Here is a 27896-nt window from a genome sequence, read left to right as displayed (position 1 = left end):
CATTAGAATACTGAATGAATACGGCTAGTCAATGAGAAAAAGAATATCGCCTTCGTACATTATTAGTAATGTATTTCATTGGCAGCGGTTTTTTTCAATTGTTTCATTAAAATTTATTATAATATCCCCCAATTTCTTGCAGTCTGTCACTTTGTGGGTTGTTCTGTCTGTCCATCGGACAGTTGTTGGTCGGTTGGTCAGTCAAGCGGTCGGTTGGTCAGTTAGATTTGTATGCTCATTATATCTGCGTAGACTCAATGGACATGACTCAATGAAGTAATATTTAGCGTAGTGAGTAATGAGTACTACCAATCAGTTTCTCTGACAAAGACAAAGCAGTCTTTAGTTATTTAATCTATTTTAAACCAATCATAATATGTTGGCTTTGGCCTTAACATGTAACGCATTAAGTTGGTTACACGAATTACTTACCTGTAACGAGCAATTCAAATTACGTCATCATCTCGCTGAAGGCTAATATAATGATATCTTTGATGGAAACATTTTAACTTCCTGGTTATATAAGACGTGTCGTGGTGACCCTGTGACTAGATCATAACAAATAAAGCCGAACTGGTTTCTGTGCGCCATTCCACATACCGCAGCGATGAGGTCGACTATAGAAAGCTTGTCTGTAATGTGCTGGTTGTTTTGTCTTGTTTGGAGCTCATTATTAGTAAGTACAAACATTTATTTACCAAGCTTGTATATGCAAACAATAGTCTCTGGTTTAAAGGAATTTACAGCAGTAATATAAACAATGTATCTCATATCGTTGAATTATATAAAAGAAAATAGTGTTAGGGACAACGTTAGGCTGAAGAAGATAGTAGTTGCGAGGTCATGGTAGAGGGGAACACTTAAACATATATTTTAGTTTATTTTTAGTTTATTTTTATTATTTACAATTTAAGATTATAAGCCTTTTGAATGATTTTACCATGTTTGGCACATGAAAGTAAGTATTAAACAGAAAAAAAAAGTTTGAAAACAATTTTGGTTATCATGCAAACCCGAAAAATCCTCCGCCATTTTTTCGCTTCTCTTAAAAATACTAAGCCTTTTTTGTTTATGCACTTATAGCAATCAAATGTTAATTGCTTATATTAAAACTTTTGTCACGACAACTTTTGAAATAGCTACTTTCAGAATTTTACCAGGTCTAAAAAATCGTACCCTTTTTAGTATTCAAAAGTTTCAAAATGTGCATACTATTTAACATTAACTTTGAAAGCCATCACAATTCCCTCGTGATAAAAGTTGTATTTTTGCATGAAGACCAAAACTAAAAATATGGTGGGCATTGTTTAATAAATAAAAAAGTAGTAGGCTTTTTAATGTTAAAAAAGTGCAGAAAAAAATACCGAAACGTAGGTTACGAAAATACCATCTCTGTGTGAATTATAAAGCCGTTTGTAAGCTTTGGGTGTTTTCCAAGAATTTGGAAAATACGATTAACACGAGAAATCCAGCTTTCCAATGATGCCAAATACAATTTAATGACGGATATTAAACTTTTCCTAGAGAAGTTGTAAGATTTTGAGAAAAAAAAAATTTAATTAATGGGGTCATAAAAATTGTATTTTCAACACATTACGTTTTTTTTTCTCATTAAAATTATTATTTTCTTAATACAACACCATTATGCGAAAAAACAGTATTTTGATGATATTTGAATGCGCATGCCCCCTTAAGATAAAGGTTTGGGAATCGGTAAGAATAAGTTTTCATGTTAAGGCATATAAAAACAAATAGGTTTCACATCATAGAGAATGTAAAAATACACGCAATATGTATTACGAGCCGGCCCGCGGCATAACATACGCCGCTATTTAGTTGTTGTTTTTCTACTTTTCAGTAATTCATAATTTAAGAATTCGACGGTACCAACGCTGCCACTGAAAATATTTCTTTAAAACTCTATAAGTAGCACGTTAAGGACCATAACCCCCCCCCCCCCCCCCCCTCTTCCTTCCCCCTTCCTCCCCCCCCCCCACCTCCCTCCGCCCCCCAAACGTTTAAAATCGTTTCAAACTAAATTATCTGCCCCTAATAGTCGTCACTAAACCCGGCTCTGCTTGTAAACATTTAGAGTGAACACAGTTCACTAAGACCATGTAGGGGTGGGGGTGGTAGAGAGCGCGTTTACAGCTTGTTTTCTAGCGTCTCCCAGAAGAGAATTATATATATAGATAGGATTTAAATTCATTATTAAATGCGTTGCAGAGTGAGGCTTTTCTATAACGATTAATACAGTGGCGTAAACAGTTATTGGTCATGGAGTTGGTTAACAATTTCAATAACATGATGTACATAAATATATAAATGTATATTATGTCATCATGACGGTAGAGAGCTAGACTGCTAACCCGAAAGTCTCGAGTTCGAATCAGGGTTCAAGCCAGTAGAAGGTCTCTGAGTCCACCCAACTCTGGTTGGTACCTAACTCAGGTTAGGTTTCATTTACGTGGCTGTTATTTTACGCGTAGAAGTGCGAGGAGGGGAGAGGGTTTATGTATTGTGATAAGGGTTGGTTCCTGTTTGTTTCTGTGTTTATGTTTGTGTATATATTTGTGTATGTGGTTGTTTTTTTTTAGACGCAGTGCAAAGAGAGGAAGAAGTATTATGTCTCTGTTCGTTTATGTTTGTGGTTGGTTGTGGTTAGAGTTAAGTTTAGGGTTGTACACATTTTCTATATTTGCACAAAAACATTAATTGGATATTTAATATATTCCCAAAACACTAGCAATGCCGGGAATGTGATGCTGAATAAAAACACAGGTCACGATCTTTTAGGAAAAGTTTTTCACAGAGGCCAGTGCAGGGCCTGACCGGGACGGCTAGTATATATATATATATATATATATATATATATATATATATATATATATATATATATATATATATATATATATATATATATATATATATATATACATCCTATTTCAGATTTAAGATCTTTAACTTGTTTGTATGACGTTCAAGCATTACAAATGTTAGATATAAAAGGAACAAGAACACCCTGTTCCAATATCTGTAACTTAACTATAGGGACTCTACTTCTTTCCCACCAACCCACATCTCCAATGTAGGCCATACGCATAATGTGGAGCCTTGTGAATGACGGTGATGTAGAGAACAACTAGGATTAATGTACCGTGTAACTTTTTATCAAATGCCAATTCAGCGTGTTAATTTAACTTGGTCAATGTGGGGTCAAGGTGACAGTTTTGCTTTTTACAGGTCATTCTGACGTGTCATAATTCTTTAGCACAGATGCTGCTTTGATAATAAAGTGTAGCTAGTTAGGTTTTAATCTAAAATAGCCTACACCTTTGTTAAGTAATTAAAGGAACGTATTAAAAACAATGTAAGTACTACTGTATATGATATTTATAACATGCAGAATAACTCTTTTTTTGCTTTGAGTTTTTTTATGTCTTTTTACCTTATTTATTTAAATTAGTTTTACATTAATGCGGAAGCACCCTTCTGTAACACCAATCCAAGTGGATTGCTTGGATACAATCAATCATGCAGTTACAGCTCCCAGTGTGTTACGGGGCTGTGTAGTGCCTCAAGGTGTCTATGTGACAATGGAACTTCATACAACACATGCGCCTTTAAGTGTGTTAACGGTTAGTGATGCCTGCAATTTAGTATTTGATTAAATTATGGAAGAATACATTAAAAGATAATTAACAATGGTAGTTTACAAATTCTAAAAAAAAATTAAGTTATTGTTAAACTATTTTTGCTAAAATAGCAACGAAATTCATGTTTCTCATTTATAATACTAGTATATTTTATTGTTGTTTTGTTTTTATCATAACTTTTCAAGATTCTTTATATTTTAAAAAAATAAATACATTTTCTATTACTTTTCTGCTGTTATATATTTTGTTTACAATGTAACTAACAATTGATTTTACAGATTGCAATAGCACAGTGAATGGCACTACAGGAACGATAACCAGCCCAGGTTATCCCTCGAGTTCTACTACAACCTACTGTACATGGAACATTCAAGGATTGCCAGCGACCTATATAGGCTTCAAGTAAAGTTAACTTACAATAGGTTAAATGGATTATCTTAAATAACAAAAAAATGTGTATTTAGTTTTAAAAGTACAATTTACGTCACTTATGTGTCTTTTTGGGAACAGGGCATTACCCCCCCCCCCCCACCCCGTCAATTATCCCCCGGAGTAAATACCCCCCTGTCATTTACCTCCACTCCAAGTAGGACATTACCCCCACCCCCGGACAGGGTTAGGGTTAGATATGTGATTAGGGCTAGTGTTACGGTTAGGTTTAGGTTTAGGGTTAGGATTAGGGTTAGTGTTATCGTCAGGGTTAGGATTAGTGCTATGGTTATGGCTAGGGTTTGGGTTAGGGTTAGGGTTAGAGTTAGGGTTAGGGTTAGGGTTAGGGTTAAGGTAAGGGTTAGTGTTAGTGTTAGTGTTAGTGTTAGTGTTAGTGTTAGTGTTAGTGTTAGTGTTAGTGTTAGTGTTAGTGTTAGTGTTAGTGTTAGGGTTAGGGTTAGGGTTAGGGTTAGGGTTAGTGTTTGGGTTATGGCTAGGGTTAGGGTTAGGTATAGGCTTAAACCAATGTCTAGCATCGGTTTTTGGTTTTGTGTTAAGTTTCAGGCTGAGCTGGATGCTTAGGTTGTTTTTTTCTTTCTTAAACGTTAGCATTAAGGTAATATATAAGTTATAGGATTTGAGTTAGAGTTAGGATTCTAACTTGAAAAGGGGGGGGGGTAATTCCCACGGGGGTTATTCGACAGGGGGCTAATTGCTCCGTGGGGTAAATATCATGACATGATGGGGGGAACGACCGGGGGGGGGGAATGTCCGGGGGGGGGGGTATTGTCCTGTAGCCGTATTTTTTCGGTAGATGAATATAGATATCAAGCGTGAACATCCGCTTTTACTAAAAATTGTATTCATGAATATTACTCTAACATTAATAGTTTGGCATCAATTAACCGTTTAATATAAATATTTGAAATGTTATAACCTCGATACACAATTTTTTTCAATCTGTTTAAATTGAAGATCAACACTGTTAATTCTTTTCTAAAATTATTCTGCTATAAAGAAAATGGTTTATGTTATGCTCTATATGTAGATACATTTCAAGTTATTTGAAAAAAAAATAGATAAATTACCGATTAAATTAATGGACGTCTCAGAGAATATTATAACGAAAGAAAAACAATAAGATTTTGCAATCATTTTAATTCATAAGGACAATACTGTTCGCATTAATGCATAGTGTTTTTCTACATTGATCAATACGCCCACTTTTCGAACTGTAAGTTTATATGTAACTGTTTATAATACAATGTTTTTAAGGAGTTGGTACATCTTATTGTTTAAGCTTAACATACCTTGACATGGGTACAGACAACAGTTGTGCATCTAATTACATTGAGATATTTGATGGACCGTCGACATCAAACAGGACATTTGGGAAAATGTGTACATCCTGGGAAACACTGACTATATCTACAACAAACAACATGCTTGTGGTGTTTAGAACGTCTGGAACTGGAAGATTTCTTGCCTACTTCAAAACACTGAGTATTTTTATTGAATGAATATGTATATATGTATATATATATATATATATATATATATATATATATATATATATATATATATATATATATATATGTGTGTGTATGCGCGTGGTTGTAAATATATGTTAATGCCTATATATTTATATATAACAATATATACATGTATGTATATACATATAAATATAAATATAGTAAACTTGGTCTATTCGTACCGGTGTGCAAGCCAAACCATCCTTGTTTCGCTTAACTTTACCGATAGAAAAATGCGGAAAATATTGATTATTTTACGGATGATGAAATTTATGTCGTGACAAAATAAAGTGGAATTGGTCGTGAGTTTTTGTGTTTTCACAATTATGGGTATAATGTTAGGCTGTCTTTCAAACTATGCTATGCTGTTGATGATCTTTTTTACGATCGATTCTATTATTCGTTGTAACCACAAGTCCCTTTTCATCATATATAAAAACTAGGCATACTGCCTAATTTTGCTTAGGTTTTCAATAAGCATTTGAGATTTGAATAATTAATTAGTGATTGACTGTTATTTTTTCTATCGGCGTGGTGGGCTGAGGGGGTTTGGGCTTTTTATTAAGTAGAGCTGAAATAAGTTTGAAATTAAAGAAAAATATTTTTTTTTTTAAAAATGTAAGCAGCCGGAATGTTATGATGATTACAATGAGACACATCAAATGAAACTTTCTTCCCTTTCAAACGTCTATATCTATAGCAGTCCTCCCACAGTTTTTTTTTTTTTTTTTTTGCTTTTGAATTTTTAATCTTTTGATTTTAATTTTTTTAAACATTTAAAATAGTAATAATAATTTATTTGGTATTTTAAAGACATGGACATCAATTGTTTATATAGTAATTAAATGGGGAAAATAAAATGGCATAAGAACCTGACTAAAATAAGATGTGCAACTCGGTTTCTTTTGACTGCTTAGTTTACTGTGCTCCATCCTTAGCTGTGAAGTCAAAAGTTGACATTGTAGCCACCCATGGACAGAAATAGAAACGACCATGGGAAAAGGGTCTCTGTAATACTCATACTGATCTATCATTCCAGAATTTCTCTGACACAAGTTGACCCCTGGCGATGAGCGTACGCTGCCCTTGATTTATCCGCCAGTCCGGTTGGGTGGGCGAAGTAGAAGGGGGGGGGGGGTGAGGTGAGAGGTGTGTATCTCTTTCTACCATTCAGGTTGTGCACTTTTAAAACCTGGGAAACCTAAGGACTGTTCTAACGTTAATTTACTCGAAGGCTGATCGAGTGATGTTTGGCTTCAGACTGTCTTAATTAACATTATTACTTTATTTATTTTTTCCTTATCAGTTTTTTTAGTTAGGTGAGAGTTCCCAGTCTATGTCTTACCTTTGCTTGAAATATTTCTTTTAACTACATGTCAGAGTATTTTAAAAAAAAATCTGATTTTATTCGTATATTCCCATATAGTAATTCTATAAATAGCCATTGCTACTAGTCCGTTTTTATCTTCTGTTCTTTGTCTAGTCGTGTTATTTAAGTTAAGTGTGATTGCTTTATTTGTTGTGGCTGTTTGATTGGTGGTGTTTAATATTTTCGCAAGTGTTTGCTTTGCTTCCTTTACTAATATACAATCTAATTAAATGTGTTTCTAAGTTTCTTGTATATTTTGTTTACACGTTTGACATGTTTTTTTAACATTTTGATTTGAATTCGTATTTAGTGAAACTGGTGTTGTATTAAAAATCAGTCTTTATACTACTTCCCTTATTATGAATGTTTCTAAATGTATCTTTAATGTTTATTATATTTTGTTCCCTGGCCCAACTAATTCTGGAGTATAGGGTTTTTTTTTTGTTTGATTGGGATGACGTTTTATTTTTTGTGTTTTCACCAATAATGCGTTTGTTTCCTTGAAATGTTGCTAGCGTTCTTTATAACAGCTGCCTATGTCATTTCCCCCATAGTGTGGTGTTATGATTTTTAATTTTAGAATGCTCTTTATTTTCAACACTATGTAGTATTGTGCTAATGGAAGATAGTGTGGTTCTATCCTTATTCTATCCAGGTGTTTTAATCGGATGGTGTTTATTTTAGTATGAATATTATGTAGTCCTATAGGCCTACCTCAATTTAATTTGTTTTTTTACTAAGGTTTTGTGGCTAATGTTTCTAAGTGTGCTTTTGAAAATGAATTCTCTAATGTGATTGTTTGTTTGTTTGATAAACGATCTGGGTATTTTAGAGTTTGTCGCTACGAAAATTATTTTTGGAATGATACATCTGTTTACTACTGCAGCTATGGCAAAGATGGTTATATTGCAATATTGGTATTTTTTCAGATTGTGATTTTTTTATTGTTCAGTATGGCCCAAATTTCTTGGTCGTCTTTTGTGGGATCGCTGGTATAGGTTATTCCATATATTCTGAGTTTGTCTGTTATTGTGATGTCTATGTTGTAATTATCTTTATCTTTCCATTTGCCTATCCCCCATTATTTTTTTATTTTTCCGCGTTTTTTTTTTGCCCCCGCTTCCTTTCCCAAAGTTGTTGATTTTTTTCTATTACAGTCTATATTACTTTTGCTGTTTATACTAAGAAAGTAGTGTTGTCTGCGATTGGCTGTTATGAAGGGTGTATTTTTTTCCTTGTTTTTCGCCTCAGACATGTAATTTACAGCGTCAGTTTGCCTTGCATGTTAGCTTTAGTACTAGTTTTCATCATCGGCTTGTGAGCACTGATACAGTTTTACAATAGTAATATTTCTTTCTTACTTGTAACCTACTTTTATTCGTTTTTAAGATGGTTTACTTATAAATAGATCTAATACAAAACGTCTAATTATACAATTATTTTTAAAAACATCAAAATGCAAATGTGTAATTTAATGATGATTCAAGGGATTTAGGGGGTTTGGGCTTTTAAGTAGAGCAGAAAGCAACCGGAATGTTATGTGGATTACAATGTAACACATCACATCATACATTATATACGGCATCTGGACAAATCTAACGGCCCTAAGGGGTTTTTCCGAGGAGAATAAAAAAAATTGTTGTTAATCTTCAGGCGATCGTTCGGCTAAAGTTTTTTTTTCGTTATGTAAGTAGAATTTCACTTGCGGTCATTTTTTAGCCCTCATCGAGGGCTTTGAGTCAAACCTACAGTTTTTCGATACGGCCTATCCATTTACCTAGGTGCATGCAAAAAATTAGCCAGTACTCTAAAATCTTTTGTTGAAATTACTCTCTGTTTTTCCCGTAAATTACAAAGATTATATAGGGAAATACGACTAGTCTGTTTTGACCACTTTCAAGATTTTTCCCGAATATGGCGAGTTTTTTGTGACACCCCTAGGTGTTTTTCTACCACCTCACAAAAAATCAAGCGGGGTGGGGGTCGATCGGCAAAAGGTTTTTTCGATATATAGCTCATAAAAGGCGCCTGTCAATCGAGTTAAGTTTTTACCCCCTCACCGTGGACCCCCTTATCATCGGCACCGGCCCCCGTGTTTCGACGGCCCGAGACTGCCAAATTTGAAGCGCCTGCAGCGCCGGGAAGGGCCTAATCCCGACCACTTTGTATATATGTTACGGTCAAAGCCCGAAGTGCGGCCAAAGCGCGGATTTGCCGGCTCTCTTGGCCAAAGCCCGAAGAACTTAGCACTAAGATCGTATTTCGTACCATGGCCGGCCAATGCGCGCACTGGCCGGGACGTACTGGCCAGTCCGAAGCGCTTAAACTTGAGAGTGTATTTTGTACATATCTGGCCAATGCGCGCACTGGCTGGGATGTTCTATAATGTTCTATCTAGACTAAGTTATGATCGCGTTTTCATTATTCTTGGTGCGGTTTCATTGTGAGTAACGTATTGTTTAGCTCTTGTTTGTATAGCATTCTACATGCAAGGCGACATGGATCAAAAGGACCGTCAGACCATGAGATAGACATAGCAGATGTTGACTTTCGTTGACTAAACAAATATGATGTTATTGTAGTTGACGGTAAAGAAAAACTTATTGTACCACTAACAGAAGACAATGGTGCTATTTTGTACTACAAGCACTCAGAAGAGTTGTTCGACTTCATCAATGAAACTCACTTGAAAATCGGACATGGACGTCCCACATGGATGGAAAAAGAGCTAAAGTGAAAGTACAAAAATATCACCAAAGAAATCATTACTATGTATATTCGGTTGTGCAAGCATTGTCAGACAAAATTGTCTAATCCTAAGAAAGGTCTTGTTTCCAAACCCTTGATATTTAAAGAATTTAACTCAAGATGCCAAAAAGATCTTATTGATATGCAAAGTAAGCCAGACGGCAAATACAAGTTTATACTCAGTTACCAGGATCATTTAACCAAGTTCATATTGTTGCGAGCTTTGGAAACCAAAAGAGCAGAAGAAGTTGCTTACTAGCTGCTGTATATCTTCACGACTATTGGTGCCCCAAGTATGCTTGAATCAGATAATGGAAGAGAATTTGTGAATCAAGTTATTTCTGAACTAAAGAACATGTGGCCTGAACTTAAACTAGTTCACAGAAAACCAAGGCATAGCCAAAGCCAAGGTTCAGTCGAACGTGTCAACCGAGATGTTCAAAACATGATGATGACATGGATGCAAACAAATGAATCAGCTCATTGGGCTGAGAGTCTCAAATTCATTCAATTTATGAAAAATCGTTCTTTTCATCAAGGAATCCAACAATCGCCATACGAAGCCTTGTTTAGATGCAAAGCAAAAGTAGGACTTAGCACTTCAAATCTACCAAGAGAGGCTCTCGATAAAATAGTTACTGAGGAAGATCTTGAGAACATTGATCAAGAAATGGAGGTTACCATAAATGCAACGACATCCTCAACTAACACATCTGCTGTCGTGGCGGAACGTCCAGACCAGTTGCGTGACAATAATGTGGCCAACAGATTCTGTATAGTTTGTGAAAAACATTGTAGTGCAGCTCATTCGTGTGGATCCTGTGGCAACGATGTCCATGCTATTTGTGGAATACCCAATAAAGCAGACGAAGGGTACGGAGGGAACATTACCTGCAGATTGTGTCACAACAAACAAGACATCATGGAACACAGGTCAGCAGCTTATACTGGCTTGCAAACTCAAGGTGCTAAGATTCTTAAAACATCAAATACAAAATTTAAAGATGGTGAAGTGGGTGACAATGTACGCATCCGTGTTCCAGATGTTGACAGAGGTCGCGGTGATCCCCGAAGCGTGATTGCAGTTGTCATGAGCGTCGAGGGCGGTTTCTACAAATTAGGAACGGAACATGGTGTTCTAAAACAACTGTATGCTAGAAATGAGTTTTCAATTCTTCACGAAAAACTACTCTTATTGTCGTCAGTTGGCACTGAGGAAAAATCACATCGCATCTTCACAATCATTGACTGGGGCCAAGGCTACACTCGCTGCAATTGCACAACTAAGTGCACAACAAATAGCTGCAAGTGTAAAAATAACAAGCTGCTATGTAATTCTAAATGCCATAAAAGTTCAACTTGTTGTAACAAATGATAATATTGATTGCTTGAGATTATAGTACAATACAAAATTTGAATATTTCTGTCATTTACTTTAATTAATAATCAATAAAGACTTAATTTCATGATCCTTACGGCATAAAAACAAATCTGCTCATGATCTTCTAATTAAGACTTTGGCCGGTCCACCATGGCTAGTCTGCGGATTGGCCGGCCAAAGGCTGAAATCAAGCAACGTTTCGGACTTTGGCCGACCTATGGGAGGCGATATTGGCCGGCCAATCCGCGCAATGGCCGACTTTGGGTTCTAACCGTAACATTTATATGTATATATAGTTCAACTTGTTTCTGCGATTTTCGATCGGTAAGAATAGGCAAACGTTCGGTAAGAAAAGGCAAACTGAGGGTGGTATTAATTGCCCATCTATATACTTTTCTGATTCTCGTTCCCTACCCCCTCTCTCTCTCATTATATATATATATATATATATATATATATATATATATATATATATATATATATATATATATATATATATATATATATATATTATTCACGAATGTGTTCTTCTAATAGCAACGTACAATTACATGTACGATCCTGCTGGATTGATTATGAGTCCAGGATTTCCTCTTGGTTACATAAACAATCAGTACATAGCCTGGAGAATCAATACTGCACCTGGGACTTTCATTGTTTTAAAGCAAGTAATATCTATATTGTATTAGTAGTAACAAATTAATTTGTTTGTACAGTGAATTTTTTGTGTTTATTAATTTTTCGGTATCGCGAGGTCTGAACATCTGTCCTATGTATAGGACTTGAAAATGCACACTTATGAAAAGAAACATTTTCTTTTTTCATAACATGTATTTACAACTTTTAAATTAAAGACTAATAACATGCGGGACATATTATTAGTGAGGACGACACACCGTTTTCCAAACAAAATCTGAGTAATCTAGAGATAAGCTAAAATAAATAATTATTTGTTTTTAGCATTTAAATTAAGCTTAATTGTCCAATGATTTAGAAAACAATGCTTTAATGGAGCCCAAAACAATAACAAAGTATAATCACAGGGTAACACAAGATTAATGCAAATTTTGTAAAACAGTATATCTTCATTTGATCTGGAACCAAGTTCTGTTTCCTGCTATGATTACCTAGACATCTATGAGACCAACAACCAGTTAGCTCTTCTATGTGGTAACGTTACTTCAGGCCTCATCGCCTCTTCATCTAATTACATGTACATTCGATTCATTGCTGACAGTTCTTCAACATACAAGGGTTTTAACGCTACATATTATATAAAAAGTAAGTTTATTAATTAATTAATATAAATTAATTTTAATTGTATTTTAATCTATTTATATATATATATATATATATATATATATATATATATATATATATATATATATATATATATATATATATATATATATATATATATATATATATATATATATATATACACAAATTATATTAAGTTTAAAAATTATTATTGGACAATATATTTACTTGGTAATATGTAAATTGTTTTTGCTAAATTAAATGTATTTAAAAATTATATTTACTTTCAAATTATATTTTAAATCAACATTGATAAGGTGCATTCATTCAGCAGTGGTAATAATTTGAAAATAAGAACATCAAGCAAAAAAAAATGTCAGCGCTCTAGCTATTAAAGCAAAATATAAATCTTCGTGGAAAAATTTAATATACCTCACACATAATCTTCTCCTAGCAAACAACCAGCCACAACTATATATATATATATATATATATATATATATATATATATATATATATATATATATATATATATATATATATATATATATATATATATATATATATATATATGTATATATATATATATATATATAGGTTTATGTATATATATATATATATATATATATATATATATATATATATATATATATATATATATCGTACTTCTAGATCTTATCATCGTCAATACTTCATCTGGGTCTATAGTTAGTCCAGCATATCTTAATAACCAGAACAACGTTTGGAAAATTGAAGGTGGCGTCAACACTTTTATTATATTAAGGTAACACTTTCAAAAGTAGGGGATTGACACATTCAGAACAGAAAATCTAATATAATTAATTTAATTTGTAATATTTACTTCACAGAATCACGTTCATTGACCTTGGTCCAGTTTCACCCATGTGCACTAATGATTATCTTCAAATATTGGGTGGGGAATATGATAATCCTAGACAGTTAGCTCGACCGTGTGGTAACGTCGCCCCTGGTCTGATCGCCTCTTCATCGAACGTCATGTATGTTGTGTTTAGGTCTGATAGCTTTGGAACATACCAGGGCTTTAATGCAACATATTATACAAAAAGTTAGTGGTTTATATTTTTTTAATTACACTTCAGGTTAAAAAATATACTTATATATATATATATACATATATATATATATATATATATATATATATATATATATATATATATATATATATATATATATATATATATATATTTATATATATATATATATATTTATATATATATATATATATATATAAGTATATATATTATTATATATAAGTATATATATATAAGTATGTATAAGTATATATATATATATATATATATATATATATATATATATATATATATATATATATATATATATATATATATTTATTCTAGACGTTGATACTTGTTACACGTGAATTAGAGGCCTATATATTTTAATGTTACAATTTATTGATAACAATATTTCATAAAATATTTATAGGTCAAAACGCAATGTTCTTAATACACGTTGAACAATATATTAGTGACGAAGCAAATAAACCGGGAGTGATCTCCCCTAAACTTTCTCGAATATTCTTATATAACACTACGTGGCATGGCAACTCGAAATATTTACATGATTTTTAGTATCTATTGAATACCTTTACTAATATTTAGGAAGAGACTCACGCTTTTCTTTATAGTTATTTAAATAGTAGTCTATAATTTTTTTTTTCTACTTTTTAGTGCTTTAATACATAAAAGCTTGTTATTAAAACGTTTTTTATGAAATTTTTTTAGTACATTACGTGTTTTTATTTACAACTAGCGTACCCGTCCCCCGCGCGTTGCCGCGGGGATAGAAGTAAGTTTGACAAAATGCATTAGAAGGATTTTAGCAACGCGTTACCAATCATATGTTCTTAGACGCGTGACCGTCGTTTCTAAAAGTGAGTTATTTAAATGCAAACAATGCCTGCGCTTGGATCATAAATATCGGAACACAGGTTTACCTACACTACCGCATGAAAACATTGAAATAATATGGAAGAACACACTTCGGTGACCGCCCATGTGTCAGAGACGCACAGGGGCGCTCTCAGGGCCCCCACCCCCAGAATAAACTACCGCATAGGCGCGGCATACGACCCCTGGCTCCTTAAAAGTAACAGGCGCCATCGTGCCAAATAGCATCCTGTTAATAATGATGCAGATTTCGTCATTCGCTAAAGTGACACAAATGAACAGGATTTTTTTCTTTAACACGTAAAAAAAGTATTTGACGTGTTTTAAACATCATTATGACTGATGCAATAAGCTAGCGTTACTAATGGTTTATAATCAGATGCTCGATCTCAATTTCTGACTGGATTGTCTAATAATAGATGCTTATTGCATCATTCGCAAAGTGACGAAACTCTACAGTAGGCTACTCATATTCAAAAAGTTATTTTTTCATCTTTCGCAAGGTGACGAAACTGTACAAAAGGATTTTGTCGCATTACAAAGTTATTTTTAGAAGCCTGTTATAGTTTTACCGCTGAATATAGTAGTACCCCTTACTCGCTATGCAGGACGCATGATTAACGGATGCCAAGTGCCAACATAGTCGCTCTAAAACTCTGGGCGCAAAACCGTGTATTGGCGAAAGTTGTACCCTATATGGCGCCGCCCGTAAGAAACTTTAGTTTTCTTTTTCGCAGAAATATTCTCGGGGGGGGGGGGTATTCTCATCTACTCCCTAAAGTTTCATGACACTCGGATGAACCGAGTTATTTTTTATATACCGTGTATAGAGAACACAAATCGCTCCCCCTGGGGGGGGGGGGGGGCGCCGCCCTAGCAATATTAAACAATATTTTTTTGCAGAACCCTACCATTGAGTGATCTAATCATCTCCCCAAAGTTTCATGGTACACGGACGAACGGTGTGAAACCGAAATTTTATAAACTGTATATAGAGAAAAATCGCAGCCGCCCGTGGCGCCGCCCTTGCGAAATTAAAAAAGGATTTGTTTACAGAACCCTTCCCTGAATTGTTCTAATCAACTCCCCCAAAGTCTCATGGCTATCGGATAACGGTGTCACACCAAAATCGACTTATTTTTATAAACCGTATATAGAGAAAAATCGCACCCTCCCGTGGCGCCGCCCTTGCGAAATTCTTCTTCTTCTTCTTCGTTCTTAATTATTAATGTTGGAGGGGATCGAGATTTATCTGCCATTGGGTTTGAACTCGAGACTTTGTTCGAATTTAACAACCATGAGCTTTTTGCCGACTCGACCTCGCCTCCAACAAAATTAAGCGTTACGTGTCAACTGGTTATGCGCCATTGAGGCCATTGACTCCGATTTCAGCCTGCTTTTCTTTTTGGATTTGCTTCCATCGCCTTTGTCCAACCAAGAACAAACTACAAGGCAGCAGTTGTTTAATTTTGGAGTTGTCTCTCCTAGATGAGTTGCTGTCCCCAGCTAACGAGCCTCATCTGCCCGAGGGTTCGAACTCGAGACTTTTTCGGTTAAGCAACCATGAGCTTTACCGACTCGACCACGCCGACCCCCTTGCGAAATTAAAAACTGATTTTTTACAGAACCCTTCCCTAGAGTTTTATAATGAACTCCCCAAAGTTTCATGCCTATCGGATGAGCGGTGTCACTGCAATTCACTTTTATTATTTTTATATACCGTAAATAGAGAAAGATCGGACCCTCCCGTGGTGCCGCCCTTGCGAAATTAAAAAAAAATATTTTTATATACCGTATATAAAAAACAACAAATCGCGCCGTGTCTGGGCGCCACCCCTGCGAATTTGTATTTTTTTTCGCAGAATCCTCCCCAGGAATATTCTCAACAACTTCCCAAAGGTTCACGGCGATATGATGAGAGGTGAAGTAATGCATAAAGGACAAACACACAGACATACATTGCTTTATATATATATATATATATATATATATATATATATATATATATATATATATATATATATATATATATATATATATATATATATATATATATATATATATATGCCTGCACTTCTAGATATAAACACGATGACTGCACCTTCTGGGTCAATTGAAAGCCCAGTTAATCTTATTGATCAGAACAACATTTGGAATATAGCTGGTGGCTCTAACACCTTTATTATATTAAGGTAAATGTTCCTCAAATTATAATATATACTATACTACCCGTTATCTAGTTAGATAACTCTGCGTTTCGGGGGTCATCTATAAATGAAATCACTTCTATCTCTTATCATCAAAAAATAACCAGACCCCACATTCATACAAGAGGTTGCTTTTTTATATTTTAAAAACATCGGTTTCGCCTGAGCGTTGGTTTGACCACATTATCCCTTCATATACTGACGTCACAGGTGACCTACATAACTCTACTTCTCCTGCACAGTGTCACGCCAAGTCTCAGACAACATGATTTTATAGTTTTAAAAATACGATTCCGGCCGAGCATGTCTTTGGCCACAATATAAAGTTCATATGCTGACGACAAAGAAACAGTGAACTCTACTTCACCTGCCCTGTAATCCCGCCAAGTTAATATAGGCAACTGTATCACTCACATCTAAAAAAAATGAAATTGACATCTTTTGGTGCTATATGCTTTGAGTCGCGTTGTGAAACTTGATTTACGCGCATAGGCCCTAGATCTTGATCTAGTACCTTTCAAATTCAATTATAACTTAAATTAGTCAATTGCATAGCTAAACAAACGAAGATTTATATAAAATAATGAAGTTGTGAAATAGTTTAGTATAGAAACTCATTATTATCTAGATTGATATAGAATTATCTAGATTCTACGACTGGCTAGATTAAGTCTAGCTTTTGCCTTAAGGGATCATCCATAAATAACGTAACGCTTTTTTGGCGATTTTTACCCCCCCCCCCTCTCCTCCGTCACACATCGTCACAAAAAGCCAGACCCCCTCCCCTAAAATGACGTCACACCTCAGCCTATGACCCCCCTCAAAATTGCAGTTGCATTTTTCTTGAAACATCGAATTTTTTCCAAAATCTAGTTTGAACTCTGTCAAAATAGAGTATTTTAATCAATTCCTACTGCTATTTATTAAAACAGTTTTCTAAAACGCGAAATAACGTCTAAAATTCGTTTTCTAGCATTGCTTTTTATAATACAAAGGTGTGACGTCGCACCGTCTGAACCCCCCCCCCCCTCCCCCTCGTCACACATTGTCACAAAATTATGGACTCCCTTCCTTCCCCCCTACGAGTGTGACGTCATTAATGGACGCCCCTAACTCTGGCTAGATCTAGAACTAGATCTAGACCGTAGATAGATAAATCACTTGTATTCCAGAATTTGATGATCCGTTAAGACAAAAAGGAAAGATTTATATCAAGTCTTTAATGATTAAAATAGTTTAATAAACAAACTCAAAAATGTATTCTGATTTTTTTAAAGTTTTTTTTAAACTAATTAATGTTGGTTCGACCTAGATTCTAGATCTAGTTCAATAAATAACTTTCTTCGACGGCTGATCTCTTTAGATTCTAGATCTAGAGAAATTTATTGTATAGTTAAATAAAAAGGAGTGTTGAAAATTGATATTACCGATGAATAAATCAATAAATTAATTAACGTCTTTAAATAAATTTGTGATTAACAGTCTGCCTGAAAAAAAAACGGGTGTTATACCCAATTTCTATTTTACAGCTCTACACATAGTGCAGATTCTCTCCTGTAACCATACCGAAAAAAAATATTCAGACGTGTAAACAAACTTTAGCAATATATATATATATATATATATATATATATATATATATATATATATATATATATATATATAGGCCTATATATATATATATAAATATATATATATATATATATATATATATATATATATATATATATATATATATATATATATATATATTTATAAATATATATATATATATATATATTTATATATATATATATATATATATATATATATATATATATATATATATATATATATGCGTGTGTGTGTGTGATTATGCTTTTCATAAACGTTTTAATATTTAAATTACAGTATAACATCTATAGACTTGAGCCCACTAATGCCAACTTGCAGTAATGATTCTCTACAAATCTTTAATGGACCATCTACTGGTTACACTAAGTTAGCTACACTGTGTGGTAACGTAGTTCCTGGTCTGATCGCCTCTACATCAAACTACATGTTCATTGTGTTTAGGACTGATAGCTCATATACATACAGAGGTTTTAGAGCAACGTATATCATAAAAAGTTAGTATATACACACATTAAATTAAAAAAAAACTATAAACAATAATATAACACTATGGGGACCTAGAGATAAAAAGTTTTCTAAAATCAAATCTTCCAAATACATAAAATCATTTCCGCCCCATATATACAAATTCCTTGCGTTTTATCATAGTGTATATATATATATATATATATATATATATATATATATATATATATATATATATATATATATATGCCTGCATTTCTAGATATAACCACGTTGACTGCACCATCTGGTTCAATTGAAAGCCCAGTTTATCTTAGTGATCAGAACAACATTTGGAAAATTGATGGTGGCTCCAACACCTTTATTATATTTAGGTAAATGTTCCTCAAATTAGTTTATCTAATATATTATTTTCTCTAATATTTATAGTTCAATTCTCTATGTTTTTTTTAAATACTTTTTTTCCAATTTAAAACAAATGCAGTAACAACCCACGCCATTTAGGTGGGTATTTATAAGGTAGTTACATTGATAAACAGAGTATAGAAAATAAATAGCGAAATAAGTATTGAATTTAAAGTTTGTTGGTTCAAAAATTGGACAAAAGCAGGTTTGGAACATTTTGCCAACACAAGTGGGTTAAAAAGTATAACATATGGAAGAATAGTCGAAAACAAAATTGGTTTGTATGGATTTCATCCGATTCTGTACAGTAAACATAATAAATACAAAAGAAAAATGAATACTAACGAATCGAAACTGTTCGGGTGGGTATGGGGAAATTTTCCTTTTTTTTTTGAAAAATTCAAAGTAAAAAAGTACCACTTCCGGTTATCGGAAATCGCTCAAAAGTTGATCAGGATATACGATTTTGATAAAATACTTATATATGAAATTTCATCAACCTAGCTGTAACGGTACTCAAGTTATCGTGTTTACACACAGGCACACACACACACACACACACACAGAGAGAGACACACAGACATACGGACAAGATTGCAAAATTATGTTTTTCCGTATCAGTGAGGTGTAAAACGTCGAGATTTGTAAAAATCTCGATTTTTTATTGTACGATTACAAGACTTTCTCTATACTTCGCATATATGAGAAATTAAAAATAGATAAAAAAGTAAATGAATAAATATTCGAAACATGTTTGGGTGGGTGGTGAGGTCGTTGGAACAGTTAAAATGAGGACGATATGGGCATTTAGTGATGTGTGATCTAACTGCTGAGGTGTTACTATTTAGAGTGTGTGTGTGGGGGGGGGGCGTTTGACGAACAGATTGCTGTGTGAGCGATTAAGCGGGAGGGTGAAAGGTCGGTATGTTGAAGTCGGTGGACTAAATCTTGTTTATGTTTATTTGAATGTTTAGGAACGACATGTTAGGACTGGGTAGGCGTGTAGCTATTAGGGGGTGTGGGGATACAGTAGAGTTTTAAAGGTCAAAAATTGGTTAACAGTGTTCTCATAAAAGAGTTCAAATAAGGCCGTACATGTTATTGAAGTTAACAAAACAATTGTTAGTATTAATTTACAGATAATAAAATGAATACAAAAGGAGGAGGGGTCGCTGTGGTCCTTTTTTCGTTGTGGACCAAAGTACCGTACATATAAGATAATAGTAAAATAGTGTCAAATAATGTCTTTACAATGTTTGTTTATAGGCTGTGTAAATAAAACAATACACAAATAAGCAACAATAGGAACCTTAATGACAAATAATAAATGATGCAAAACTAGGTGGGGACATGGGGGTTGTGGGGATGGGAATCAAATGTGTCTTGTTAGAAATGTATTTTGATAATACATAATCCTCAGTATTTAACATAGTATTTCAACACAGGGGTGGGGTCATGGTGACGAAGGGGATGCAGTTATGGGCACAATATAATATGAGGATCTAGGGGTTTAGGTGTGTGTGTGTGGGGGGGGGGGCTGGTAGGGTGCGATGAAAGGGGATGTGTCGGTTAGGATTAGGCAGGCCATGGTGTCATATTAAATTATATTCTTTACGTTGTGGTGTTGCTAATTATGGTATATGTGTTTGAGTGCTGTCATTGTCGAGTCGTCTACGATAAATCAAGTCTAGTACGTGTCCCGTGAGGCGTCCGGTCAAAAAACCCCTGGACATAAACCCCCGACATAAACCCCCTGGACAAAAACACCCCGCGACATAAACCCCCTGGACAAAAACCCCCTTGATATAAACCCCCCGGATAATAACCCCCGGACTGAGGTTTATATAAAGAAAAAATAACGATGATGTGAATCAAGAAATTCAAAAAAATTATATTAAATTAATTTAATTTTTTTACGACTAAGAAAATAGTTTCTACCTAAAAAAATGCTTTTCGAAAGCAAGGAGTGACCTTAGTTGTATTTGATCAAAGATCGGGCACCGACAACACCTTAGATATAGGTCATCCACATGTGGGAGCCGTGCGGATCAAAGCAACACATTCTTAACAATTCAAAAGATGTGAGGGATTCACCGGCGGAAGCTTGGTTCATATCCACCTTGGCATACAGAACCATGGTATAAATATAAAATCAAATTTATTTCTCGACAAATCGTATATTTTCTGGAATGGAGTTCGTTCAATCCAATAAAGGAAATTTAAAGGTGATTTTTGAAGGCTATGTTTATGTCAAGCAAAAAGATCTGGCGAACGGCGTTGTGTCATTTGAGTGTGCCAAAAGACGCAACAAGGCAGAATGCAAAGCAAAAATAAAAATTCATGGTGAACAGCTTGTTGGACGATGTAAAGAACATTCGCATGGACCAGATCCATCTCAACTGGAAGTGTGTAAAGTAGTGCAGCAGATGAAACAACTAGCAGAAGAAACGGAAGCAACACCCCAGCAGATCATCACTCAGTCCATTACTACGATTACTGAAGATGCCAAGGCCAAGCTGCCCTCGATTCCACACATACGGCGTAACATCAGGCGTCAACGTCAAACGCTAAAACACCCACTGTCTGATCCAAGGAATGTTGATGATATAATCATTCCTGAACAATATACAATTACACAAGATGGACAACAATTTCTTCTGTTCGATTCCGGTGCCAAATCAAAAGGTAGCATGTTTTTGTTTGGAACCAAGGACAACCTTAGGTTATTGGAGGTTATTCAGCACTGGTTTATGGATTGTACATTCAAAAAGCTCCTGCATTGTTTTCACAACTGTACACAGTCCGTGCATTGGTCAATGGACGCACTGTTCCATGTGTTTATGCCTTACTTCAAAACAAAACACAGGAAACACAAAGCACTCTTACAGCAGTTAACGGTCTTAAACACAAACCTGCAACCAATTTCTATTATGATTGACTTTGAAATGGCTGTGATAAAAAGTGTTGAAAAGGTATTTCCAGATTGTGAGGTCAAATGATGTTTCTTCCTTCTTAGCCAAAATATATACAGAAAAATTCAGGACTGTGGGCTTCAACAACTCTACCAAGTTGATAGTGAATTTGCTCTCAAGCTCAGAATGCTAAAAAGTTTTAATGAGTCCTCCATTATTGAGTATTTGCGAGGCATCGCTCACAATCTGTCTTTTTAAAGGTATAATAAAAATAAAAGCCTTTTTTATAATGTTTGTTTTGTATTTTTATATTAATTTTGTTTCTCATCATCTTTGGTTTTTCCTTAGATAAAACTCAATTGGGGGGTTTTTGTCCAGGGGGTTTATATCGCGGGGGTTTTTGTCCAGGGGGTTTATGTCCAGGGTTTTTTAGACCGGGAGCCGTCCCGTGAACCGTGCCTTGTCGTGTTTTGCTTTTATTCTACTGTTCCAAATAGTCTGTCTATAGATAGCTACCGTCCTTGCTTTATGCTCTAGGTCCGTCCTGTCTCTTTGTTTAGGGATTTTTTTTAAGTTCTAACGATATCGATTTTGAAGGCCTCGTTTCTTGTTTTTTTTGGTTTCTAGCGTCTTTTTCATGTTTTGTATGGTGGGACATTCTAAATAGATTTTTTTTTACTTTCTCGTAAATACGAAGTATAGAGAGTCTTGTAATCGTTCAAAAAAAAATCGAGATTTTTACAAATCTCGACGTTTTACACCTCACTGATACGGAAAAACATAATTTTGCAATCTTGTCGGTATGTCTGTGTGTGTGTGTCTGTCTGTCTGTCTATTTCTCTGTCTGTGCGTAAACACTATTACTTGAGTACCGTTGCAGCTAGGTTGATGAAATTTCATATATAAGTATTTTATCAAAATCGTAGATCCTCATCAACTTTTGAGCGATTTCCGATAACCGGATATGGTACTTTTTCTACTTTGAATTTTTCAAAAGCCTATAACTTGCGTACTATTTCATATCGATAAATGAAATTTCACATGTATGTAAAAGATCTAATTCTCTACCATTAGTCACATTTTGAGTAATTTCCGTTGACCGGAAGTACTAATTTACACTATTTCTGATTTCTCAAAAAAACGCATGTAAATTTATAAAGTACTAATAATATCCCGCACTTTTATGCACATTTTATTAGGCGTTCACTTGGTGTGCAATTCTTTTTTTTTAAGAGATTCTATTCTATTATAAAAAGTTTAAGTAATTAAAAATGGATTACGAATTATATTGTCTATGTCCTGAGTTGCCATCCCTCGTAGTTTTATATTAGAATATTCAAGAAAGTTTAGGGGCGTTCACTCCCGGTTTATGTAAAAATACTTTTATTTGCCATAAAACAAAATACAACATATTTACAGTAACATAATTTACATGTTACGTGACTTTTTGTGTTAGCGGCTGAGTTGGGGCGGGTAGGGTTGTTGTGTTCAAGTCTCGTGTAGGTATTTGGCTATCCTGGGGTGTGGGGTTACAGTGGAGTTTCCTTTTAGTGGTCAAAATTTAGCTGGAAGTGTTCTCATGAGAGTGATTGAGTAAGTTCACACATGGTATGAGATGTAACACAAAAAAATCTAAATCAAACTTTTAATAATAATTGCCAGCATGTCAATCAAACACATTTTTTTTTAAATGTATCATCTTTCACAAAAATTCTAAGTGTGTCTGAAAATTATTTACCGTTAGCCCTTTAGCTCTCATTACATCCATTGATAAATTAGGAAAACACAATTACTCCCCTTGATAAAATCTTTAGAGGGGCGAGGGGGTTACTTTTTATAATTTTTGTTATGGTTTAGAAAAAAAAATACTTACATAATTAGCGGGGATTGATCAAGTGCAATGTTGTAAGTATTATAAATACTGCCTTTTTTTTAAATTTATTCACTGAACTTACTGTTTACTAATTTAAAAAAAAAATAACAGTTAAGAAGCCAGTTCCTAAATATCCTCTATGTTTACTACTTTCCGTTGGCGGATAAGCTTGGGGTAGTATAATTGTTCTTTAGATTGAAACAAGCGCGACCGTCGGCGCCCCGGCAGGGTTCGATTTGGCGTCGTGGGCTACCCTTTGAGCGCTATGGCGCATAATTTCGTTTTATACAGTGCGATAGATTATGGGTTACTATAGTCTTTAAGTGAATCAAATCCGGGCGTCCTCCGGCGCCCAGACAGGGTGCTATTTGAGCCCCCGAGCCTTCCAGTGTTCGCTATGGCGCCTACGTTCGTTTAATTGAGTATGAATAAGTTGGGATACTATAGTCGTTTACTAAGCTGAAACAGGCGGTTCCGCTGGCGCCCCAGCATGGTGTAATTTGGCGCCACGGGCTAGACTGTGAGCATTTTGCGTTTATGTTCGCGTTTGTGTTTTCTTTGTGTTTGGGTTGGGTTTGCGTTTGTGAATGGGTTTATGTTTGAATTTGGTTTGTTTTCGCTTGTTTTTTTTTGCTTGCGTTTGTGTTTTTTTTCTTTGCGTTTGCGTTTGTGCTTGCGTTTGTTTTTAGGTTTGTGTCTGTGTTTGTGTTTGTATTTATGTTTGCGTTTATGTTATGTTTTGCTTTTTTGTGTTTTGATTTTGGTTAGTTGTAGTATATGGTGATTACTAAACACACAATTCATGGTCTTTTACAGATAGGTTTTTCACAGCGGCCAGTGCAGCGCCTGGCCGGGACGGCGAGTATATATATATATATATATAATAACTAGCGTACCCGTCCCCCGCGCGTTGCCGCTGGGATAGAAGAAAGTTTGACGAAATATATAGAAGGATTTCACCAACGCGTTACCAATCATATGTTCTTAGACGCGTGACCGTCTTTTCTGAAAGTGAATTTAAATGTAAACAAGGCCTGCGCTTGGATCATAAATATCGGGACACGGGTTTACCTACACTACCGCATGAAAACATTGAGTGTACATTAATCACTCACCGAAATAATATGGTAGAACACACTTCGGTGACCGCCATTGTGTCACAGACGTAGAGGGGCGCTCTCAGGGCCCCCACCCCCCGATTACACTACCGCAAAGGCGCGGCGTAGACCCCTGGCCCCTTAAAACTAACAGACGCCATCGTGCCAAATAGTATCCTGTTAATAATGATGCAGATTTCGTCATTCGCTAAAGTAACACAAATGAACAGGATTTTTTCTTTAACACGTAAAAAAAGTATTTGACGTGTTTTAAACATCAGTGTGACTGATGCACTACGCTAGCGTTACTAATGGTTTATAATCAGATGCTCGATCTCAATTTCTGACTGGATTGTCTAATAATAGATGCTTATTGCATCATTCGCAAAGTGACGAAACTCTACAGTAGGCTCCTCATATTCAAAAGGTTTTTTTTCATCTTTCGCAAGGTGACGAAACTGTACAGAAGGATTTCCTCGCGTTACAAAGTTATTTTTAGAAGCCTGTTGTAGTTTTACCGCTGAACATAGTAGTACCCCTTACTCGCTATGCAGGACGCTCGATTAACGGATGTCAAGTGCCAACACAGTCGCTCTAAAACACTGGGCGCCAAACCGTGTATTGACGAAAGTTTTACCCTATATGGCGCCGCCCATAAGAAACTTTAGTTTTCTTTCTCTCAGAAATATTCTCGGGAGTATTCTCATCTACTCCCTAAAGTTTCATGGAACTCGGGTAAACCGCATCCGAGTTTTATTTTTTATATACCGTGTATAGAGAAAAAAATCGCTTCCCCCCCCCCCCCCCCGGGGCGCCGCCCTTGCAATAATAAAAATATTTTTTTTTTTGCAGAACCCTACCATTGAGTGATCTAATCACCTCCCAAAGTTTCATGGTACACGGATGAACGGTGTGAAACCGAAATAGACTTTTATTTTTATAAACCGTATATAGAGAAAAATCGCAGACTCCCGTGGCGCCGCCCTTGCGAAATTAAAAAAGGATTTTTTTTTTACAGAACCCTTCCCTGAATTGTTCTAATCAACTCCCCAAAGTTTGATGGTGATCAGATAAATGGTGTCAGACCAAAATCGACTTTTATTTTTATATACCCTATATTGAGAAAAATCCCACCATTCCGTGGCGCCGCCCTTACGAAATAAAAAAAAAATATTTTTACAGAAACCTTCCCTGGAGTGTCCCAATCAACTCCCACAAAGTCTCATGGCTATCGGATAATCGTGCCACACAAAAATCGACTTTTATTTTTATATACCGTATATAGAGAAAAATCGCACCCTCCCGTGGCGCCGCCCTTGTGAAATTAAAAATGATTTTGTTACAGAACCCTTCACTAGAGTAGTATAATGAACTCCCCAGAGTCTCATGGCTATCGGATAAACGATGTCAAACCAAAATCGACTTTTATTTTTATATACCGTATTTTTAAAAAAAAAAATCGCGCCCTGTCGGGGCGCCACCCCTGCGAATTTGAATTTTTTTTTCGCAGAAACCTCCCCAGGAATATTCTCAACAACTTCCCAAAGTTTAACAGCAATGTGATGAGAGGTGTAGTAATGCATAAAGGACAGACGGACAGACAGACAGACACACAAACATACATTGCTTTATATATATATATATATATATATATATATATATATATATATATATATATATATATATATATATATGATTATGTTTATCATAGATAAAATAATATAAGTTTTAATATTTAAATTACAGTATAACATCTATAGACTTGAGCCCACTAATGCCAACTTGCAGTAATGATTCTCTTCACATCTTTGATGGACCATCTACTGGTTACACTAAGTTAGCTACACAGTGTGGTAACGTTGTTCCTGATTTGATCGCCTCTACATCAAACTACATGTTCATTGTGTTTAGGACTGATAGCTCATATACATACAGAGGTTTTAGAGCAACGTATACCACACAAAGTTTGTATATACATACATTAATTTTTTAAGCTATCCTAAATTAAAAAATTTAAAGCATAAAACATTTATAGTGTTTTTCCACACTTTTACCTATTGCACACATTTTACATTGTTTTGCATAATTTTTCTGTTACACAGGGCGATGTTAATTTAAGTACTTATTCAATTTTTTTGTTACCTTGATACTTTCGGTTGTTACTTTTATTGATGCATGCGTTGATTATTCTAGAATCATCAACAGTAATCACAACGTCACCAGGCTATATTATTAGTCCAGGTTTCCCATATTATTTTCCCACGAATAATGTCTATACCTGGACGATACAAGGCAACGTTGGATCGTTTGTTGTACTCAAGTATGTTGAAAAAATCTTTTTTTTATTTTATTAAGAGAAACTGTTGTTTCAAATTAATCTAGAACTCTCAGCAACTCTCTTTCTTTAATCCAGATCTAAGCCATAACTAACCACTCGCCACTTTAATAGTCAAGAGATCTATTTTAAAGTTGTAAGGCTTTGTCGGTTGATAGTCCATGTACATTAAAAAAACGGACACATCTCATGACAAATGATGTTAGAAATAAACCGGGAGAAATCTCCCCTAAACTTTCTCGAATATTCTTATATAACACCAAATGGGATGGCAACTCGGAATATAGACATGATTTTTTAATTACTAAAGCATTTAAAAATAGAATAGAATCTCGTAGAAAAAAGAATTGCGCACCAAGCGATAAATTTACATGCGTTTTTTGAGAAATCGGAAATAGCGTAAATTACAACTTCCGGTCAATGAAAATTACTCAAAATTTTATTGAAGGTAGAGGATTAGATCGTTTACTTACATGTGAAATTTCATTTATCTATCTGAAATAGTAAGCAAGTTATAATCTTTTGAAAAATTCCGGTTATCGGAAATCGCTCATCGTTTACACACACACACATACACACACACATATACACACACACAGGCATACGGACAAGATTGCAAAACTATGTTTTTCCGACTCATGGAGGTGTAAAACGTCGAGAT

General features: G+C 34.8%; 2 protein-coding genes across 2 annotated transcripts in view; both read left to right on the top strand.

Annotated features, from left to right (window-relative positions):
- The first annotated feature begins 582 nt into the window (after positions 1-582).
- Positions 583-9993, top strand: LOC131934811 (tolloid-like protein 2). The gene is made up of 6 exons (XM_059290939.1): positions 583-676; positions 3467-3638; positions 3935-4058; positions 5386-5588; positions 9569-9719; positions 9855-9993. Exons 1-6 carry the CDS (start codon positions 608-610, stop codon positions 9991-9993), a joined length of 858 nt encoding a protein of 285 aa, XP_059146922.1. The 5' UTR covers positions 583-607.
- Positions 9994-11666: 1673 nt separating this feature from the next.
- Positions 11667-27896, top strand: part of LOC131934810 (cubilin) — a 34871-nt gene continuing 18641 nt past the window's right edge. Inside the window, exons 1-9 of the mRNA XM_059290938.1 lie at positions 11667-11728; positions 12194-12396; positions 13048-13159; positions 13245-13462; positions 16408-16519; positions 18425-18642; positions 18876-18987; positions 26647-26864; positions 27094-27220. Coding sequence (XP_059146921.1) covers positions 11667-11728; positions 12194-12396; positions 13048-13159; positions 13245-13462; positions 16408-16519; positions 18425-18642; positions 18876-18987; positions 26647-26864; positions 27094-27220 — 1382 coding nt within the window. The remainder of the gene's footprint in view (positions 11729-12193; positions 12397-13047; positions 13160-13244; positions 13463-16407; positions 16520-18424; positions 18643-18875; positions 18988-26646; positions 26865-27093; positions 27221-27896) is intronic.

The sequence above is a fragment of the Physella acuta genome, unplaced genomic scaffold, assembly GCF_028476545.2.
Source record: "Physella acuta isolate Inbredline_101_S28 unplaced genomic scaffold, ASM2847654v3 ptg000118l, whole genome shotgun sequence".
In the NCBI taxonomy this organism is placed as follows: Eukaryota; Metazoa; Mollusca; class Gastropoda; family Physidae; genus Physella; species Physella acuta.
Note: the sequence above shows the minus strand (reverse complement) of the source record. Positions and strands in the feature narration are given on the sequence as shown.

Excerpts from the sequence above, each read along its gene's own strand:
- LOC131934811 (XM_059290939.1), top strand. The coding sequence starts at position 608 with ATGAGGTCGACTATAGAAAGCTTGTCTGTAATGTGCTGGTTGTTTTGT. Across the intron at positions 3,639-3,934 it reads CGCCTTTAAGTGTGTTAACG|ATTGCAATAGCACAGTGAAT; the intron begins GTTAGTGATGCC and ends TTGATTTTACAG. Across the intron at positions 4,059-5,385 it reads GCGACCTATATAGGCTTCAA|CTTAACATACCTTGACATGG; the intron begins GTAAAGTTAACT and ends TTATTGTTTAAG.